This window comes from Melospiza georgiana, chromosome 1 (genome assembly GCF_028018845.1).
Source record: "Melospiza georgiana isolate bMelGeo1 chromosome 1, bMelGeo1.pri, whole genome shotgun sequence".
Lineage (NCBI taxonomy): Eukaryota > Metazoa > Chordata > Aves > Passeriformes > Passerellidae > Melospiza > Melospiza georgiana.
Window position 1 is genome coordinate 118,264,929 of NC_080430.1, and position 23,264 is coordinate 118,288,192.

Below are 23,264 nucleotides of genomic sequence, written 5' to 3' on the forward strand. Positions count from 1 at the left end.
GATGTTTCTCTGTTATTGGAGGAACTGACCTCTGTCCCATAGTGGCCAGGGTGCTTTTGCTTGGTGATGCTTGCACTGTGACTGACATGGAAGTTCCTCATAAACTGCTGCTTCTTTGGCATGCCACAGGTCAGGCCAAATGTTCCCATAGGGATTTGCAGATTGTCTGTGATTGGTGAATACTTGCAACTTAAAAACTATGATTTGAAAAAAAATTTAACCAAATTCTTGAGGTTAATGCTGTTATATTTAACTTTTTTATTTCTGTATTGTATAAGTTCCCCTCCTTGGCATGTGGTCCAATTCCTTAATATTCAGGTAATTTATGAGTTTTGCACATTTTAGGTCAAAAGACACCGGGGCAGTTTTTTAATTTTACATTTACTAGACAACCTTGCCTGTCTCTCCTCCTGCCTAGCAGCTTGTAAGAATAGCAGGGCAGCTTCAGGTTGGTGCTGCAGACATGCCTGCCCTACATACTGTGCAGAGAGCAGAGAAGATCAGTTGAGTTTCTGCCATGTTTTGTGCTGTGCCATGGCTAAATTGGCACACTGGGCATTTAGATGCAGCCTGAGGGCAATCTGTAAGTAACTCAAACTAGAAAAAAGATTGTAGAATGAGTAGGAAGGCATGATGTGTTGTTTTTACTGAACTGAAGGAAATGTTAGTTTTTGTACCTGAGCTGAGAGATTCTACCCTGGGAAAATGCGAGAAACCATCAAATTCCCCACACAGCTGTTACAGTCACAAACATTCACTATTTTCATAATGACAAGAAGGAACAAATCCCTCGTGAAGGTTTACAGGAGCACCAGTACCCAGTACTTGGAGCAGAAAGCCTTACAATATTTAACTCATTAATGTGCACTGGGAGAATCTGGTCCCTTGGGAAAGACTACAGAGAAGTAGTGGTGAGGCCACCGTTGGAGTATTGGATCCTCTTCTGGGCTCCTCAGTACAAGGGAGACAAGAACATATAAGAGAAAGTCTGACAAAGGGTCCAGGGGATGAATGAGGAAAGATTCCCTGGATGTTAGCATGTAGGCTTATGGCTCAGGAGGGATACGATCTGCTCCCAGCTCTGGGAAATGTGTCCTCTGGGATCTCAGACACATCACTCAGGGCTGTGCTTCTCCCCACAGTCTGTGGAAGATGCCAGGGTCTCGCAGTCAAGGATGAAAGGGAGGCAGTTTTGCTCATTGCTCTTTTGAAATTGCTTCATGGAACTGGGGTAGTTTCCTTTCTAGGTCTGACTACTCCACTTCCAGTGCAGGTTTCTACTAAGGCACCACAAGGCCACAAAGGACCATAGGAACCATTCCTATAGGTATAGGTATGGATTCATCCTCTCCTGTCCTTATGGAGCAACCCCTGCTAAGCAGAACATAGCCCTAAGAGATTTTCCAGAATTAACATCAAAATATTTTTCAAAAAGAAATTTAATGAGATGACACCCACGCTCTGAGATAAAATCATTCTATATTACCATTTTCTCTCCCTCCCTGCCCACTCCCTTCCTCTCTGGCATGACTTCAGCAGCTAATATCTGTATAAATGCTAGGAGTTAGGAATTATATAATGAGCCAAACCTTAGCAGTGATGCCTCTTAATACCAGGTGAGAATGAAATGTTAGTGTCTTCTCAATTTAAAAATTGTGGTAATGAAATTTCACACGGCAGATAGCATGAGACTGGATGGAAAACATTTGGTAGACTGAGAGACAGCTAAAATCTTTCTGGAACTGAATTGGATAGGGAAGGGCCAAATAGACATGAGGTGTTTAAAGAAGCAAGTGGTGTTGCAGGGGCTGGTAAGCGGGCAGGAACAAAATGATCCAGACAATTCCATCATCACTGCAGGCAGGTTTTGACCAATTTTCCAGGGCATGCAGTGCAAACAGGGATTGAATGCTGACCCAGAAACTGTCTCTGAAGAGAGAGCAGTAAGGCATGTTAAAACCTTTGAATGAAAAGTGCTTTGTATACTGTGGAAAAATATTATTTTCATTTTAGTTTGTATAGTAAATATTACTACCATTTTATTATTAACTTTTTCTTTTGAGGATTATGCAAAAAATATAAGCTGCTTGTCTGAAAATTGTATCGCACTTGCAGTATGTTACTCATGCTGAACACTCACTGTCCCTTGTCATTCCCTTGCTGGGACTGAAAATGAATCAGCCAAAATTGTATGTGACACCACAATTTTGGTGGAAATCTCCCTCCTTGTTTTGATTTTAGTATGTTGTGGTTCAAAACTCTATAATTTTTTTTCATTTAAGGCTGAATTTTCTTCCTTTGGAGGGATGAATTATTATAAGTGGCTGTGAAAAGACATTAGAAGAGCAAATAGTCCCCTGGGAACAAAGAGTCACAAGATAGGAAAACAGCTGTTGAGACTATAACCCATTTTAATGTGCCAATAAACAGCAACAATATTCAAAATAGGAAAAGAAGGCCAGTATCTTTATTCGGAAGAAAAAAACAACCCTGCACCAAACTGAACAAAGATGTAAACATCTAAAAAATTGGCAGATGGATCAGAGCTGTACACAACACTGGAAGAGAAGGAGAAATTGCCATGTGTGGGAGGAGGTGAAAATGGAGATGAAGCTTCTGTTATATCTTGGGAATCAGAATAAATCAGAACCATTTGAGAAAGTGCAGTGACAGTTAAACTGGGTAGTTATGGAGCACTAAATTTATTGTCAAGGTTAGCAGTGGGAGAACCAAATCATTCACTGATGTATATCAGGCTTATCAGGCTCCTTGATGGCAATGGTGCTAGTGTGGGTTGCTAACTTCATGATTTCCCTACGATTCTGAGAGTGACAAAATTGTTCATACATATTTTAGATTATTTTGCAATATATAACTTCCCACCAATAAAGTATTTTAGTGCAGTCTGTTCCAGGTGATAGTCAGGATAATCTATAGATAACTGTAATCCATGGTAATAGCTCAGCTCACTATCACAAAACTCAGAAATGCATTTAAAAATGGATCTGCTGATAGAATGAGTATTGGCAAGTTGTTTTTTGGCAACATCTGACAAGAAAGAACTGTATCTCCCTCACCTTGGGATAGTCCTGAGCATTTAAATTAGTTAAAAACAGTAGGAGACTTTAATAAAAATAAGCAGAATCATTTTTGACATTAAATAGTTGGGGGACCTATAAAAAAGGCCAGACTTTATTTCCTTGGAGCAGAGGAATATCCTTCCTTCTGGAGCAGACTGCATTTGACCTTTTAAGAATTTGCCTTATTGCCAAAGAAGCATCTTGGTGGAGGTGGAAGACAGAAAAGTAGCAGAGGAAGGGACAGTTTTACTCCCATAAACTCCTAGAACGTGAATGAACCACTGGGAATTGTGTGTGTGTGCGTTGTCATTGTTGTCTGCTGCTAATCCTTGGATGCTTTCCAACAGACCCAGAGAAGGGCCACAAAAATGATCAGAGAGCTGGAGCACCTCTCTTACGAAGACAGGTTGAGAGCTGGGGTGGTTCAGCCTGGAGAGGAGAAGGTTCCAGGCAGACCTTACAGCAGCTGTCCAGTACCTAAAGGGGGACTACAAGAGAGATGGTCACAGACATTTTACTAGAGCCTGTAGTAACAGGGCAAGGGCTAACATTTTTAAACTGAAAGAGGACAGATTAAGATTGGATATAAAGAGGAATTATTTTATTGTGATGAGGGTGGTGAATCTCTGAAATGAGTTTCTCAGAGAAGTTTTGAATGCTCAAACATTGGAAGTGTTCAAGGCCTGGTGGAAAGGAGATTTGAAAAACTTGATCCAGTGAAAGATGTCCCTGCCCACAACAGGCAGGTTGGACCAGCTGACCTTCAAAGATCCTCTCCAAACGAAAACATTCTGTGATTCCACAATTTTGTGATTCTAAGCCACAGGAACACTAAAGGTGTTGTAATTCATACTAGGTTCTAAGCCAGAGCTGATGCAGACCCCAGACAAGCTTCTTGCTTCCAGATCTCTGCTTAACAATCTTGGGAGCAGAGTTTCCATACTCTACACTTGCTGTTAAAACCAGGGAGGGACAATCCTGGCACCACAGTCCCCTAATGACAGCGTCACCCTTAAATACCTCTAGCTTTCCTAACTAGCTCAAGGAGGCAGTTGCGAATAAACCCATGATTTATGCAAAAAAAATGCTGATATCACCATTAACTTGAGATCTCAGTCACGAAATATTAGCCTGGTTTCTCCATGGCGTGCTGTACTTTTACATCAGTGGAATTTGGTTGATACCATTGGAATCGCTCCAATTTGGTCTAATAAAGTCAAGAGTAAAGAAAATAACTGTTACTTTATTTTTATATAAGGAATCCACCTTTATTACAGCTCTAATTTCTTTAAGAATTGAATAGGCTGCACTCATGGGCTACCCCGCAAAACCTGGGTACTTGTTTTCTGGAACCATTTGCACTCTGTAGTGCCTTTTCAAAGCCGTCTTTTCTCCCAGCTCTGCCTTTCCTCGAGTTTTCCCAGGCTGATCAATCATCAGATACTCTGCTCTGCAGGTAGCTCTTTTCAACTCCAGCTCCACAGTGAATACAGAAAGACGATGCTTAATAAACTCTCCTTTGTGTCACCCACAAAAAGTCCAATTCGTAATGCTGTTAAATGAAAAGCTTATCTCCCAACACAAATGTCCTTTAAGCAAATATTCAGAAACACTCTGTATTTAAATTTTGGGATTTCATCCTGGGGCTGCAGCTGTGGCATCTAAAATGTAGTTTTTTATCAATAACATGCAAGGTCACAAAGCAGGGAACTGAGGCATCCCTTGAGCTCATTGACTTCCAGGTCCTGCAACATAACTTTGAGCAAATCAGGGACCAAGAAATGCTTTGGCTGCTGCTCTCTCCTTTGTTTGATCTGAGAATGCTGAACCCAGGGGAGTAGCTGAATGAAATGGTTGTTTTGCTATAAATAATTCATAACTTTCCAAACAGCTTTCTTCAAATACAAAAAGTATGTCTTTTACTGAGGGATTCCCTTTAAATTTTTAAAACCCATTTTTCCTTTTCAGAAATTAGAAAGAGAGATCTGTTAAGCTGGGGAGGGGGGTGGTTTGCTTGTCTGTTTCTGTGATGGCTGAAAAATTGTATGGATCTTGATCTTTCCTCACACATATATCACGTTGGAACAGACCTTGATCTTATTTCACACAAGTGTAGCTACACAGACTTCGATGACAGCCTCTTGCTAATTATGTCACTGAAATGTAAGAGATTCACTGTACCATTTTGCTCATACATAACAGCTTAAGCAGATTTTCTTCTAACACTTGTAAAAACAAACTCTAGGTAGAGCACCAAAATCAAAATGAAATTCAGAACTAGGTATTCAGGAAAGCTACAATATACTGGAAAAAGGAATTTTGAATAAAATATGTCTCTTTTCAACTAAAACACAAATCCTGCCAGACTGGATACATCAAGAACCTTATTTGTGGGAAGTTTCCAATGAAGACATATTGAGTCTCAATGGGAAATATTTCCAGTGAATTTCTAAAAAGTAGAAATTATCCCTGGTATTGGTAGAGTTTTGGGTTTTTTTTAAAAATCAGCTTTACAGACAGCTCATGGTCTTATTCAAGGAGAGCTACAAGCTGATAGTACAGGTGATAAAGCCAAATCAAACAGGTGTTCTGCTTAGTATGATGATGGTAAATCTGTCTATTTATGGAGCTGAAATGTTGCTCCCGTTAATGGTGGAAAAAAAAATACTATTATTTTTGCTGCTATCATCATTGGCTTGAACTTAGGAATGCTGCAACTCCCACACTACTGTAAGACAGCTTTGAGAAGTGTATTCCAATAGCAAGTTGATACAGCTTAGTATTAATTGTCAATGAATCAGATTGTTTTTCTGAAAGCCTGAAAACATACATTCAAGATGTTAGTCACTGCCTTATCTTAAAATGCACCCATTCTGAAATTATGTGACTTGTATCCTCCTACACAAAGAAATTTTATGGCTAAATAAATTCAGAAATGCATCCCTACAAGCTTTATATACACATTTAATCTTTCTTTTATATATTTTCTTTTTCTTTTAGTAAGTGGTGGAATAAACAACACTTTCCTTGGGTGGATTATAGTACATGTGAACTGCCTGTTACTCTGCAAGAATAAGAAAGCCCTTTGCTTTTACTTGTTAAATATCAACTTGATAGCAAAAAGCGTCTGAATGGCTCACGCTCATAGATCATCAATTGAATGGGATCAGCACTTCTACTAAAATATCCGAAGTTAAGGATTTGGAAAAGAGGTTTTTGCAGAGATGACCCATTTACAAGCTGGACTTAGTCCAGAGACTATAGAGAAAGCCCGCCTGGAACTGAATGAAAACCCAGACATTTTGCACCAGGATATCCAGCAAGTCAGGGACATGATCATCACGAGGCCTGACATTGGGTTTTTACGTACAGATGATGCCTTCATCTTGAGATTTCTCCGAGCCAGAAAGTTTCACCAAACGGAGGCCTTCAGACTGCTGGCTCAGTACTTCCAATACCGCCAATTAAATCTGGATATGTTCAAAAACTTCAAGGCTGATGACCCAGGAATCAAACGGGCTCTGACTGACGGGTTTCCGGGAGTGCTGGAAAATCGCGACCACTGCGGCAGGAAGATTCTTCTGCTTTTTGCAGCCAACTGGGACCAGAGTAGGTAAATGTAGATAGTGTCCTTATCTTTTTACACACACTCACACCCAACTCCTGATGGAATTTTTTGGCCATCTTTGAAACAGCAAGGCCATTTTCAGCAAAATATTTTGTAACCATATCTCCATTACACCATAACTTCCATCTCACCTGATCACCTGTCAGTCCTCATTCTTAGGACACAGGGCCATTGAGAGTTAAGGCTATATCAGTGTGTCATATAAGTAGCTCATGTCTGGGTTTTTTTGAAGAAATATTTCCAAATTTTATCCAGAGAATGTATTTTTGCTATATGTACATTAATATCTATCATACAATTACTTCAGCTGTATCACGGACCAGCCAAACAGGTTGACAGAAAGCATCTCAAAACATATGGAGATTCCTGTAGCTCTCCTGGTGCAGAGGAAACTGACAATATTTATTCTATCTTCAGACTTTCTAACAGATTGCTTGCTTGCTTGTTTGTTTGTTTGTTTGAACTATTATGGGAATTGCAGCCTCTGCTCTATTTCCACAATCTGCATTGAGATTTCTACATACTCTGGTGGCTCTGTGTTGTTAGTCCAATAAATGGGACATTCACACAAAGCATATTTTCTGTTCAGGCCATTTCTTTACAGAGTGGCATTAACAAAAATATCTCCTAATAATTATTATAAAATAATGTCCTTAAATTAATGTGATTAGTCAGCTTTCATTACCTATTTGAAGTGGTACAGAGAAAAGGGGCTAGTCCTGGAATACCATGTTCACATTGTCCTCATCTTTGTAAGTTATTCCATTCCATTTTCCCTGACTTCATGGTGAGATAGAGAAGTGTAATCACCTGTAGGTTTACCATGTGTTCTGTTGGATCTTGATAAACATCATAAGAAAGAACAAAATTTGGATTCAGGTTTTAAGTACCATCAGTTCTGATGGTTTCCAGGTAGGATTTTGTCTTGCCATGGTCTAAAGTCTTTGATGAAAAAGTCTTATCCTTAGGAGTCAGTAGCTTAGAGCTTTGTTTTACAGCATAAAAATTATTAGAGAACAATACACATGCATGCAAGTTTTCATGTTATTTGTTTTCTGGGAAAACCTTTTATCACCATGTGAAAAGCAGAGTTTCTGATTTCCATTCACATGTGAATAAATGTCCAGAAAATGATACAGAAGTGTAACTTTTCATAATCAAACGTGTTTGGTTAAATGGTGAACTGAGGCCAGTAATAAAAGTCCTGTTATCTACAAACAGGCCAGCAGTTTCTCTCCTGTCTTTTTGAACTGCAAGTTCGCCTTTCTTTCAGAAACCACAGAACTCTTCTGTTAGCAATTGGCCTGAAAAGAAAGATGAATGCACAGGTATCTGGAATTAATAGAAAGCATCAGCTTTAGAGGACAGAAGCACAGTGGAACTGCTGGTTGCATTAGGGGATTTAGGTATTACATAGAGCCAGCTTTGGGTTTCTGATCCTGCAACAAAATGAATCTTTGTGATTAACCTTGTACATCAGGTCCTGCTCTTGGAAAGCTGAGTGTGCTGGTGTCTAAGGCTCCTGCAATGAAACTTTGACAGAATAATGACTCTGGTCAGATTTTGGCTCATATTTTCTGCAAGCCCTTTAAATATGCATCCATGATATATGTGTGTGTGTGTGTGTGTGTGCGTGTGTGTGTGTGTGTGCAAAAACCAAAGCAAACCTGCATATTTTTGAAGATATAATTTTAACTTTCAAGGAAGAAAAGCTGAGGCAAATACCATAGGATGTACTTTCCTAAGAACCCTCAGTGGCATTAAAAATCATGTGCAAAGTTTACCTCAGTTCAGCCACTGAACCTCATATCTTCTGTAGATTCAGATGACAAAGAGTGTTTTTTCTGTGGGCTTTTGTGGCACTCCAGCTGCAACAGGGATTTGAGACAGGATTTGGGCTGTAAGTAAATGGATATCCTCCTCCTTTTTTGCTGTCTAGAGACATCAACAAGAGGAAAAGCTGTTAAGGAGAGGAAATGGTGAGTGCAGTGTCCTATTAAGCAGCATGGGAGCAGGTTATTGACCAGAAGAAACACAAATTTTAAAAAGAAGTTCAAAAAGGCATTGTGCACATCTTACATAAATGTATCTAGGGCAACCTTTCTGCAGACATGTCTTCTGAGTGACAGCAAGATGTTCACAAGCTCACATTTCAGCTGAATGCTAATGGAATCGGCCATGATGCAAGAGTAAGAGCTGATCCTTCAGCCTGCCCTTCCTTACTTTAATCTCATTTGCCCCTGGCTTTGCCTTCTCTTTCTTTATGATCAATATCTAATTTATGAAGGGTTGTTTATAAAGAAATAATAATTTTAAAGGGTCTATTAAAAATGAGAATAGCTATAGTCCATAAGTTGATTTTTAGTTCAGACATCCTTACCATTTATGCACCTGGGAGTATGGTTGCTGTTAGCACATGTCAAAGAGGCCAATATTGAAACTTTCTGTGCTTATAAATATCTTGATTTTTAACAGGAATTGTCATTATTTGTGTAATATGACTTCTTGGACAAATCAGATCCAAGATGTTTCTAAGGTTCTTCCTGTATCAAAGATAGAATTTCCATGTAAGCTTCTAAAAACATTTGTAATTTCAGCCACCAGAATGCAACTGATAGGCCTGACATTTCTAGCAAACTAGGTTTTAATTTCCAGTCTCAATATTTCCAGCTTCAGCTTCCAGCTGCTAGATCATGTTAGTTTAAATGTACCACAAAAATACGACAGCTTCCCATGTTCGTACTTTTATGTCCTGACCACGTCACATTTAACCTATTTTTGAGTTCACTGGGGAGGCAGCACTGTAGGGTGAGTCACTGCCAGGCAAGAAGAAACTGCATTAGCGACTCTGCAGCAGAGGTTCTTGTGTTCACCTGCAGCCATGGGGAAAGCAAAACAGCTAACACCCTTGTCCTCAAGGAAAATAACAGCTGTGTGTTGTCCACAAGGTAAAGAACACACTTCTGAGCAGCCAGCGCAGCAAAGATAATGTTCTGCAGAGCAATCCACTAGATTAATGTATCTCAATACACTTAAGATGCCCAAACTTAAACAGTTTTAACTTCTTTACTCTCATAACTGGGGAGATTTTCCAGGTTTAAAATACTCTTCATGATTCTTTTCTGGACTGTTCCTGTCATTTAAGTGTTGTTGCTAAGGTGCAGGTGGATGAACTAAATAAAGCTTTTATTTTTAAAAATTATAAATCATCAAGTGATAACCCTATCTCATCTGTTCAGTAGTTTCCTCTTTTTAGATACAAGATTGTCACTCTGTTCTTAACTACTCTATCCCATTTTGAGCTCATGTTCAGCTCAAATTTGCCTTCAAGTCAGTTTCCTAAAATACAAATGCCACTGGTAAATGTGTCATACATTCTCATCCATAATGTGGGCATAGTCTCGCATGTGATTCACGCTCTTGTGCAGAGCTAAACAACTCCTGCTCCCCAGTTATCATTTCAAGAGTTTTGTGGCATCTGCCAAGTTCACTGGTAAAGAATTTTATTTTTGTTTCCACATAGTTCAAAAATATAATGATGATTGTCTTGATGGCAATCTTTTCCCTCTTTGATGACAGGGAAAAAACCACAAAGGATGATAATTTTTATTGCCAAATTACTAGCTGAGATTTATCACATTTCCAGAGCTAGACTAATTCAGCCTGTTCTGCATAGGTTTGATTTCTCTCCATTGTTCAGGCAGATTTCTTAGAGATGATGTCATCACTTTCTGTCTAGGTCCTGCACAGTATATTTTGGATCTGTTAGTTAAAGTTAATCACATATTCAATACCTTCATTTTCACTTATTCAGTACTGAATAAATGAAAATGAGCAGATGAATAGAAAAGAAAGAGATCAGATAAGTTCCATAGTGAGGGAAAAAAACCTGTCGAGTTATATTACTGTAAACCAGTACAGGGGAGGGACATTTTTCACTTTGATCAGAACTCAAGGTGAGAACCCACCTGACACCCACAAAGACTTTACTTACACCACTTCTTACAGAGCACATTGTTTTGCATGCAAATTTGTGCAGCAGTAAAGACAGATAAGGATGTCAAACTGATCATGTAATGAAAATTTTTAATTAAATAGTTTGCATGATAAAAAATTCCAGTTTGTAAAACAAACAAATACACACACACATACACACACAGAGTTTAGATGAGACCTGAACAAGGATTTAATGTAAAAAAAGAATGTTTCATGTGCTGGAAAACAAATACTCTTTCTCTCACTTTTTCGTTTCCTCACTCTCACCAAATCTAAGCCCTCACCCCTTTGATTCACCTGTAGTGAATCTGAAGCTTTTAACGAAGTTAGGTAAGAGGGTCCTCTCATTTGTTGGATTGAGGAAAGCCTTCAGTAACTTCCACAGCTGTTCCTATATCTGCTACTGTCTTCTCATAAAGCTGCCCATACACCAAGGAGATCGAGCTTTGGGTGAACATGTAATTCAGCAGAAGGTGTTCATTAATCTTCCAAGCAAAAGTGTTTCTTTCAAGGTTGTTCAGCCAACGTAAAATTTATTTTTGTGTAGAGAGCCAGAAGAAGGACTCCAATCACAATACTCTGCAAATAGGACTTGGAGTAGGGAGCAGAATGTTTTTCATAGTTTTTTTTTCAGTGAGATGGTAATTAATTTCTGTCTTCATGTCTGTGCCTTAGAAGCTGTCACATAGCTCCAAAAATTCTGTGAGTCAGACAGAGAAAACCTGCTGCTTTGTTTACAACATACAATCCCAAGTCAACTGCTAGCCATAAACCATCTTTTATTACCCAGGGAATCTCTAATACCGGATACCATTCTGTAGGACAGTGTACTGAGGCTAAAGGGAAAGGAAATATTCTGACACAGAGGTAAACCAACAGCTATAAATATTTTAAAGGATCATAATAAAACCCAAGTATGCCCTTCCTGAGAATGCTCAAAGTGGTGTAATTACAAGGATATTATCATCATCAGATCCTGTTGGTATAAAAGAATTCATCTCAAGTGTTGATTGTTCTAATATATTTCAAGCATAGTTTCAGATGCTTAATAGAATATGAGGTAACAAACATCTGTTGGGACTGATTTATAGTCACAGGCAAACTATGGCAGTAACTCAGCCTCATGTCTGTTTATCATGAGGGATTACAGCTGAAGTGCAGCCAGCCCTGACACCATAATGACTTTTGCACATCAAATCTTTGGGTTTGGTTAGGAGCTAGTGATTCTGTGTTGGGAGATGCTTACAGTAATGCAGATTGGCACTGTGGTTCAAGCATTGCTTTGACCAATAAAAAGCTTAGAAGCATGCTGCATTAAAAAAAAATCATAGTACATTACTGAGCTGATCTGGAAAGGTAGCAGAATTCAGGATAGTATGGGAAGGCAGCATAGCATAAGCATAATACTAATTTAGAAGAGTAACAGACGTGTAAATTAAATGTTGGACAAGGAAGAAAAGAAGAAGCTCTGTCTTGAAATGTTTTCATTTGCTTGCTGGCAGCAGCTTAATTCAGTTAGTACCATTTATTACAGAAGCCATATTTGGGAAGGCAATTGTAGCCCATCTGAATGACAGCAGGATGACATACACAAATGAGAATCCTGTGTTGTGCTGCAAAGGGAATCCAAGAAGACAAAGAAAATGTCTGAAAAAAGAGAAAGAAAAACAACAGCTGGGAAAGTTATGAAGCATATGTTGAAGAATGAGAAAAGCCTGACTGAAAAGAAAAAACAAATCCATGGAGAGGGATTGGCAATCAAACACATTTTAGAGGGAAGAGGTGACTGGATGGTGTTGGGCTGAGGGCTGGCTGAAGAGCTGTGAAGGACAGTGCCTGGGGGTGAGAAACACAGTTGCAGGAGCTTTCTCCCAGAATAACACAGGAAAATGTAGGGCAGACTGGAAAGTGGCTCTGTGTCACCTTCCTCCTGTGGCGAAAAGAAACCAATCCAATTCCTGTGCTTCATAAAGTGGAAGGAAGGACAGCTGATAAAGAAAAATATACAGACACACACACACAGCAAACACATAGGCACACGTACACATCCCCTGCTTTTCTTTTCAGACTCAATTTTTGCATAAGGGTTTATACCTTGATGTAAGAAAAGAGAAGCTACATACAGCTGTGATTGCACTTGTCCATTAAAGAATGACCCACAGTCCTATGTGGGCTATATATGTCATCCTCACAGATGGGATCTGCAAAAGAGCACCACAACAGAGCTACATGCACAGAATAGTAGGAAGCCAAGCAATGTGACATCCCACATGGTTCCTTGCCCTTTTGAACTTTGGAAACTGCTGGAAACCATGAATGAATGAATGCTCTTATAAATAGCAGCTTTTCGAGGTGAAGCTTTGTAGGAAGAGACCAGAACACTTTTTTGTCACAGCACTCCTCAAATCAAGTTTTCTAAATATCTAATATTCTGATCAGTTTCTAACTTGCCAACCTACCTAAAGGCAGCCAAGGCAAATTCAGGCATTGCAGCAGGAACAGACTGAAACGAGTCAGGGAAGGAAAAAACCATTAATTCTCTGGCCAGCTATTTAATAAGCTACATGCAGTAGAAGCATCAGAAAGGGATAGAAATACTGAGCTGGAATCCTTAAATGCATTTGAAATTTTAAAATTTTAATACTTCCTTGATATATTATTTCCCCAGGCCATGATTTATTTTAGACTCTTTTCTCTGAACTCTGAGCCCTATACCAATTGCATTTTACATTGAAATATCTGCTTTTTTCACTCTGGCAAGTGCTGAGCATCGTCCAATTCCAGCACCCTCAGAACAGCACAAGGAATGCTTAGGAATTGGTGCTGTTAGCAGACCAGGTGATCCCACAGGAGTTACAGCAGAGAGCATAAATTTGGTCAGGATGCGAATGTTGTGGTGGCTGCTCAATTCTGTGAAATACCTGAGCAGCACACTGGGGTAAACTCTACCCTGTCACCACATTCACAGAATCACATAATCACAGAATCACAGAATTTTCAAGACTGGAAGAGACCTATAAGATCATCTAGTCCAGCCGATGTTCTAACTGTTCAACTAGATCATGGCAGCAAGTGCCACATCCAGTCTTTTTTTGAATTCTTCAAGGGATGATGCCTCCACCACCTCACTGGGTAAATGATTCCAGTTTCTGACCACTCTTTCTGTAGAAGTATTTCCTTCTTACTTCTAACTTACATCTAGCTTGACACAACTTGAGACTGTGTCCTCTTGTTCTATCCGTTGTCGCCCGGAGAAAGAGACCGACCCCCAGCTCACCACAGCCACCCTTTAGGAAGTTGTAGAGAGTGATGAGGTCACCCCTGAGTCTCCTTTTCTCCAGGCTGAACACCCCCAGCTCCCTCAGTCGCTCTTCATATGGCTTGTGCTCCAAGCCCCTTATTAGTTTTGTTGCCCTCCTCTGGACACGCTCAAGTAACTCGACGTCCCTCCTAAAGTGAGGGGCCCAGAACTGGATACAATACTCCAAGTGAGGCCTCACCAGTGCCGAGTACAGGGGAAGAATGACCTCTCTGCTCCTGCTGGCCACTCCATTTCTGATACTGGCCAGGATGGCATTGGCCCTCTTGGCTACCTGGGCACACTGCTGGCTCATATTCAATCGACTGTCAACCAGCACCCCCAGGTCCCTTTCCACCTGGGCACTATCCAGCCACTCCATCCCCAGCTTGTATTCACCCTGCTGCAGGGCATTTCTCAGCCACGATGAGGGTGGAGGATGAAGGAGACATGGCTGGTCCTGTGGTTGTGCTGGTGAGAGCGCCATGACCATGGGAAGCTCCCAGTGATGTGGGAATTTAAGTGGTACAAGCACCCAGCTGCCACGTGCAAATTTAACCAAGCAGATAGAATAGAGGGCAGGAGGAAGGATGGAGGAGTAATGTCATTCCAATAAATCAGATTAAAAAATTGAATTGTTAAAGGTCTTTTGTATTTTGCCTCTTTTGTCATGGTTAAAACAATAAAAGAGTTGGAGCATCATAATTAATATGTCATGGCAGGAGATTTGACTCCTAAAAATGAGAAAATGGAATAATTTCTTAAGAGAGAGGAAATGTTGGTCTTAAATTCTGATTGCACTCTCACAGTTTTTGTTTTTAATAAGTGCAGCAACCACAAAGGCAGCAAAAAACAACTATCCCTTGTTCACAGATCATGATAAACTCAGCTCTGGAAACTTCCTGGAGGGTCCGTTTGTTGCAGGGACAGAGGGCAAAGCAAGCCAGTCAGCCTCCTGCTGACACAATTTCCTATGTAACTGCTTATGAAAACTGTCCGTGCTGGGCAAACTAAAGCTAGTAAAGATTCATTTTAAGGAGAAAGGTAATATGCAAATATGTTTTTCTTTATAGAGAGATGATATCTCTTTCCCACTATTCCATTGCAGAGGATGGCACTTGTCTGTGCATGCATTAACACGTGGTGCCAGTTTTCTTTCACACATGCAACATAAATCACAGCACCATGTAAAGTTATGATGCTAGAGGTGCAATAACAACCTATTTGACAAGGTTGTCCCATAATACATTTTTAGGGACCAAAATTGAATATTTTATTGAAAGTGTTGACTGCCATATTGACATACATAAGAAAAATATTTGATTTTCAGTGTAAGATTAGTATGGTCTCTATTTTAACCTTGCTAACCTGCTATGTATCAAAACTCTTATTCCTGGCAGGAGACCTTTTGGTCTGATCCCATAGAACCACTCCCAAGTGTACTTTAAAACACACATACTCTCACATACTGCACCAAGGCCTGATGGTATGAATTAATGAAGCGGGAAGACTTTTTGTAGACCTTTTAAAACCAATATGCTCTTCTTCATTCTGTTCTAGCTACAAGATATCTCCATATCTTCCTCCTTCTTTCCTACAGATAGTCCTGTGCTCATTTCCACAAAGTTGCAATCTCAGCTTCTCTGGTTTTATAACATGTCAGTAGAGGAACTGAGTTCCATAAATTCAGCTATGAATGAAGTAACAGAGGTGAAAAAAGGGGTAACAACACAAGGCTACTGCTCTGGTGTGATCAGAAACATTTGTTCCCCTTGCCAGGGCCAAACATTTCACTGTTTCTTTCCTCCTGAGTGCCTTTCACAGCAAACCCAAGAGATGCCAGTCACGTATTTTAGATATGCACAGATCAATCTATAGAGTGTGTGTGCTGCCTACACCACTTCAGGGTGCTAGGCTATGTGATAGCACACAGGATTGCCTTTGTATGGGTATTTCTAACCAGGAGAATCTATACCTAGGGGTGATAACCCTATCTTAGTCAGCTTCATCCTCTCCTGTTATCTTGGAGCTGTGCTCCTCTAAGCTGCTCCCACTTTGTGAGGTTTCTCCATAAGTGTGCATTGCCTTGCTTTCCCAGGGTTAATCCTACCTGGCTGTCATATAGCTACAAAAGAAGAAATGTGATTTATAGTGAAAGAGAAGGAGACCAATGAAAAATCCTGCTTCCAAATCTACTGCAATATTCATTCGAAAACTAAGTAAAAAAAGAGGAGGAATAAACTCTGACCTAGGGAGAGATGGTGGGAAATCTTTCAATTTCTTAGATTCTCATTTACATGTAAGCCACTTCTAGCAGTCTCCTGCAATTTAAATTCACTTTTATTCTGATAAAGCCTTCAATTCTGTTTGAATAAAAGAGTTTTGCAAGTCTGGGGAAAATGGCAATTTGTGTATGCTCTGCTGCCAATGAGTCTTTTCTTTTTCCAGCATCTTATTGTTATTCTCTGCTGAAATATATTCACAGGTACATGCGCATTCACTGTCTTTCAGGGAACATTTTGTATGAATCATTTAAAAGTATTTCAGGATCATTTTGGGATTTACTTCAGAAAGAGGCTTAGCAGATGTAGGCTCCAGGTTAAAAGCCAAGGAGGCTTGTGAGACACCAGGCACACCTGCCATTATTGGTTTCATCCTGGCTGACAGGTTTGTCTCTGCTGGGATTTTCTCATCTCTTGATTTCTTAAATCAGGTGCTCATGGGTAACTAATATTGACTGGGCACAAAAGGATTTGAGGGTAAAGAACGGACTACAAATGGAATTATATACAGCAAAGTGATATCACTGGGGAAGCAAAGAGTCTGGGCTGTATTTCAGGAATGTTGTCAGCAGGACAGCAGGAGTTACTCAACCTTTACCCACCTCAACTGTCCTGCAACACAAGTACAAGCATAACAGCCAAGTCTGAGCTGAGTCAGAAGAATAGTGCAACAAGAAGTCTGAAAAATATGACAATGTCATACAAGTTGAAGATAATAAGAGGTGGGATTCAATTATTCCTATATATAAAAATTTACCTTAACAAAATGTGGTAGTAAACAGTGGATACATAGAATAAAAGCAAAATTATCCCAAATCCTTAACAGAATTCGATTTCTAAATATTAGAAAACAGTTTGCAATGACTAAGATACAGGCAACTGTGGCATTCCGTGGGCTCCTCATCAGCAATGACACTACTGGTATGTTTTGCTTCAGACATTTGCTTAAGTATCTCATGACTCAGTATATTTCTCATGCAGAAACAAAAGCACTGCATTTACTTGGCCATTAAACACTGTCAAAAAATATTAACCAAAACTAAGTCAGACTAATGCAAGGGAATGGAGTGGTCAAGGGTTCTGCCAGATCAAGATGAACAATCCCAGAGAGTCTCAAATGTGTTTTTGTGGAGTGAAACTAGCTGCAACATAATTGGAATAATTTTTGCAAAGACCTGATTGCTTGTAGTTATTCTTTGATATTGCATTAGGCCTTTTTAGTAATCCTTTGGTGAAGTCAAAATATTGTCTAGAATAAAGAGAAGTATGCACTACAGTTACATTTATGAAAATTAATTCTGCTGTTGTAATGAATGTGTCCTAAGGCTGTGCAGAGATCTATAAAATGGACTGTCCCTACCTGATTTTCCCCTTTCAATATAGTCTAAACTGTGAGACAATAACATACAAAAAAAGGATAATCAGTGTAGTATTAAGAAACATGGAAATTTAACAAATCATCCCATGACACCATGAAAACATCTCTGATGACGTCTCCTGAAAAGCAGGCTTTGCAACCTAAAAAAAAGGTTAAAAGTTTAAAGATTAAAAAAAGAATTAAAAATTTGCTGGTTTGCTTCTTTTTTTGGTAGGTTGGTTGGTTGATTTTTTTGTTTTGGTTATTTTTAAAGGAAAGGAAAAGATGAAAAAATTAGGTATCCTTTGCAAAAAAGCTAGCACAAATATAAACATATAAATGCTTTCCATAAAAAAGAGGAAGTAAAAAAGAGCAGTGATTTATTTGTTCAAGATTTACACATTTGTCCCTAATATAAAAATTTTCTTCTGAAATCTTTCTCTGGGCCATGTAACTATGTTTGCTGTGGCAATTTCTGCTGATCCTTTTTCTGCCTCTTTCTGGCTGCCTTTTGACAAAACAGACCTCCCCGCTGTCTTATCTTTATTTCAGTGCTTCTGTTTGGAGTAAAAGTCCTGGTTGCTCCAGCTATCTCATTCCAGAGCTGCTTTCCTCAAATACCAGCACAGGGTCTGGCAGGACATCACTGTGCATTGAGTTCAAAAGCACTGATTTTTTTTCCTAGTATGTCCTGACCTTAACTCTTGCATATATTTCTTCATTAACAATTATTCATAATTGAATTAGCAGAACATGAGTCATGACTTCAACTTATCACATTTCTTCAGTAATTGTCTGTATTGACTATATGAAAGTTCTTATTAGAGGTGTGAAAAAATTATTTCAAATCAATTATTTTAGCTTCATAATAAAAAGAAATACAAACAGAAAAAAAGGAGTATGAATTACATTGTCATTTTACAGTTTCCAGTTGGTTAGAAACTTAAAATGCAACCCTTTCCCCCAGAAACAGCAAACTAAAAACAGCAGTTGCCTTAAAGAAGAGACTTAATCTCCACACATATAAATATAGTCTATTGTTTAGAGGTCAGAGTAATTTAGGAGGTTGCTGATAACTACTTTAATAAGAAATTAGTGAAACTTTTATTTCAGAATCCCTAACATTGAAATTCATATGAAATTCTATTCTCAGCTCAACTCACTTTAATAGTTTATGAACCACTTAGATTACTTTTCTCTGGAAATTCTTGAGAAAACTTGATGGTCTCCCCAAACTAATTATGTAATATTATTATTCCAAGGCAAGGACTACACTGCACCTGCAATCCTCATCTGTACCCTGCTGGGAACTGCTGGAATGTGCCATAAAACTCTACCGGCTTCAGGGGAACAAGGATATCAGGCTGGACTTCTTTTCTCCACTACCATGCACCCAATGCAAGACTCCACAATTCTATTTCTGTTGCCTTTGGGATCTCAGCTTAGGCAGTTACTACCCACTACTGCTCTTAGCATGTTACACCAAGGTCTACCCTATCCCATTCAAGAAAAACCCTTCATGATGCTAGATCATAGAATTAGAATTCTTAGTTAAATGGCAGAGTTTATTTCAGAAATTTAAGGTTTCAAATCCAGATACTGAACTATAAGTAAAGCATTGATTAATTTCTTCAGGTAGATTGACAGATCTTTTAATCCTTTTTTTTTTTTTTTTTTTTTTTTTTTTTTTTTTTAACAATGGAGAAATAATGTACTAAGCCTCTGCATTCACATAAATTGAAGTACTCAAAAATTATAAATACTGGTCTTGGAGTTTTAAAATAAGTTTAATTTTCCCTTTTGTGATTATCTAAAATCATACTTTAAAAATTGATTCTAGATTACTTTGTCCACTGATCCTGCACAAAAGGCATTTTGAAAACAACTGCAACCCTGGCAGTTTCTAATTTTCAATTTGCAGCCTGAAATTTAAGATTTTTATTCTGTAATTGTTTCATCTATTTTGAGAAGGCCAGTCTCAGCACTGTTGTATTTCTAAATGAGCTGGGCCAGTGACATTAATTTGTTCAGGTTGCTGCTTTGGAAAAATTTCAGGGGAGTTATGCTCACATTTCTTCCCTTTGACTTTCATTTCTCTCAGGAAACAGTAATTTGCAATCTGAAGGCCAAAAATACATCCCCAAAACCCCAACTCATTACAAAGGACTATTTTTTCAAGGGAACCTTGCACATCCCAGGAATACTCACATCCTCACTTTCACAGTATCAAGTGGTTGCAGCCATCTCAGGACCTCAACATTTTTTATTTCATCAAACCCAACTAATTCTGCCTAAGTGGTAGTAAAATCCATAGAAAAAAAAAAGCTTTTGTTAGGCTTTGGGTTTGCTCCATTGCTGCCATCCACACAAAAATACCCTTGGTGAAAGACTTGTAACACCACATAGAACAGCACTGATGATATTTGGTTTCTGTATTCAGTAATTCCCCTTCAAAAAGGGGAATTGCTGCACTTGCCAGAGATGTTACAGTGGGGGTCATTTATGCAACATACAAAATTACATGCCTAAGGTTTCTACTGCAACATTTTACGGTTGAGACTGATGATGTCATTCCATAATTTTCATTTTCTACCAGTTACTTATAAAATTCATTCAGTTATCATGTTGTCCACACAGGAAATTCGATATCCCATGAAATCTGGGGCAAATGTGGAGAATGGGAGTAAAAAACATACCTTTTTCTAAATTTCACTGGTGACATGTCACCAGACTCTGTTTTGCTGGTTGGATCCTATCCTATTTTTGCCTTGCTAAAGTTTCTATAAAATCTGCAGTCTCCTACAGAAGTGGTTGATTTGCTCTTTCTGGGGAGAAAAAATAAATCTGCCTTTTAAGGGGGAATGTTTTTTGCTATTCATTCCTTCACTTTCTTCAATGAAATTGTGTGAAATATGATCCACTCAAAAGGAGCTAGGGTGAAAATGCTCATTTTTCTTGAGCTTCATGGCGCTGTACATCCTTTTCAGTATAACTGTGCAAAGTGGTTTCTTTGTGGCTGGCAGCACCATGATTCTATATACTTTTATCAGTCTTTATTACATAAATCTACACAGTTTCATTTTTTTTCCTGGTCCTTCTCTCCTGTTCACTCGAATCATCATAACAAGTTTTCAACATTGTTTCTGCAGAGACATGCAGGTAATTTTTTCTAGACTGCTGTCTTACCAATCTTTATTGCATCTGTTTTGAGCTCCCCAGTGATTATTTCTACATCAATAATATCAAGTTCCTCCATCTTGTCAGCTATATCAAAGTTGCTTATTGTTCCAGTGGGAAACCTCTATGATATATAATACTTGACACCATTTTTCATTTATTTATAAGAAATTATTAGAATATTTTCATGTCTGTCTTTTATGTGCCCTGGAGGGCTCTAACTAAAACAAATTATAAAGCTTATTGTGATTGACGTGAGTTTTGTACATATTTCTAATATCTCCTGCTTTCATTGCCTGGATTTAAGTCCAGCCAAGTATATGTTCTTTGCCTCATTTAATAGCCAGTTTAGGTGCTTACTAATGTATATTTGCATTTCTACTTTCTGCCACTTCTTCTCGTCTCCTGGTAACCTCTTACCCCAAATGTATCTCAAGAGATACATTTTTTGAGGCTTTCTGGGATGAGTAACCAGGTGCTGTTTGAATGTCCACAAACAATAATATGACTTTTGTCATTCTGATCACAACACTCTCAAAATATGTGCATTGGTGAGCAGTTATTTGATTTTAACTTTGCTATTTGATCTAGTCATCATTGAAGTCTGGTGTAAGAGTGACTGTTTGCAAGCAAAGGGACAATTAGACAATTTTCTTGGAATTCTTTAATGTAAAATATGAAAATATGCCATTTGGTTAGCTAATAAAAGATCTTCCTGTGAATTTTTTATTATTTTTTTAAATACAGCTGAAGTCTCTCATTTTGCAAATAAAAGGAGTCCTGATACTTTGGACAGAGAGTAGGATTTGCAAGTGGCAAAATTATGTTATCATAACACCCAGTAGTAATCTTTTGACAGACAAGTGAGGTGAATGGTGGTGTGAGAAAAAATAAATGAAAAATCATGTAGGTTAGTGAAGAATAGCAAACATTGTGGAAAACTCTAGAATGACCTAGAAAAGCAGCGTTACTCTGCAAAAAGGTCAACGAAAATGTTGGATTTTAATATGTGGCCACATATGGAGATCTTTCACCCTTTCTTAACTCTGTGTACTTTTGTCTGGATTTTCAAGTACTTTTAACCTTTTAAGAAAAGCATTGTGTCATTATGGACACCATAATTAAGAAGTGTGCTTATTGTGCAATGGTGCTCAGAACAGTTAATTGTTATGCTGCATTAAGAATGAGATGGAGAACAAATAGAAAAAACATAATGATTTCTTTTATGCATGCTGATATTCCAAACTCATCTTGAATATGAATTTAACTTTATCCTGTATTATTTAAAAAAGAAAGGGATGTAGAAAAATACAACTATCTGACCACAGAAAAGAAAAGGCAATTAAAGGAATTCATTAGTGTTATGAACAAGTGAGGTGATAGCATCAGGAGAGAACAAAAAGTTCACAGCTATTTCAGATGGTAAGATGTTGAAGATGCAGAGGAGATAAAACTAGAGGGGACATAGTAGAATCACACAGAGGAAACATGATGCCAGGGAAACTGAATCAGTGGTGCCATTTGTACCTTCCAACAACAAAGCAAAGGAGCTGTATAATTGCTTTCAGACATTAAGCAGTAGCTTCATAATGTTCAAAAGAAAATCCCTTCCCTTTCTGTAATGAAAAATTAACTTGTGAAATGCAATGGTGCAAGAAATTGAGCAAATAGCTTAGAGTGATGCAAGGATGCAAGAGGGAATAAGAAAAGGCTATGCAATCACACAGAGTAAAATAAACAACAGAGGTCATCAATCCTAATGATTCTGGCAATAGCCATTCATGTGCCAGCCATTTGTTTTGTTCATTATTACTACAGCTGTGCTTTGAGGAAACTATCACAACATTGGTGAGATCACCATAGGAGATTAAAAACTACCTCCTAAATGGGATCCTGATCTGTGTGTTACCGCGAATTATCTCCTAAATTCCCAACAGTGAGGCCACTAACCTGAAAGCCCCACGGACTCCCTGGCTCTGCTCAGGCTGGAATGAACTCTTTGCCTCTCTTCCCAATGCTCCTCACAGGGGACACTGCCTTTGGGAATAGCCAGGAAAATTACAGCAGTGGCTCTGTCAAACTGATTTATTGATTGCACTTAGGGGTTGTAGTATAGGGCGTTTAATAATTTCCACAATATCATAACACACTGCCTGTGATTGTCATTTATTCCTTCTCAACAGAGAAATTTACACGGTGTGCAAGCATGGCATGGCCCTGGGTGCTAAAAAGGTGAGAAAATCACCAATGTGAATCTCAGAAATACTTAATTCCTAAAAGAATAAACCAAACCCACAAGCAGAGGAACAGTTCTATTGCACTTGAGATTGAATTCTGGCCTTTTCTGTCAGCAGCAGGCTGCTGAGGAGAGTTGTACACTGCTCATGGGAGGCCAGCCAAGCCCTGCTGCATCCCCAAGAGCTCCTTAGGAGCAGTCAAAGAACCT

At 38.8% G+C, this 23,264-nt stretch overlaps 1 protein-coding gene across 1 annotated transcript in view; it reads left to right on the forward strand.

Moving 5' to 3' along the window:
* CLVS1 (clavesin 1) overlaps positions 1–23,264 on the forward strand; it is a 100,776-nt gene that overhangs the window by 4,117 nt on the left and 73,395 nt on the right. The window contains exon 2 of the mRNA XM_058019468.1: positions 6,081–6,693. Within this exon, the coding sequence (XP_057875451.1) occupies positions 6,305–6,693 (389 nt within the window). The 5' untranslated portion in view covers positions 6,081–6,304. The remainder of the gene's footprint in view (positions 1–6,080; positions 6,694–23,264) is intronic.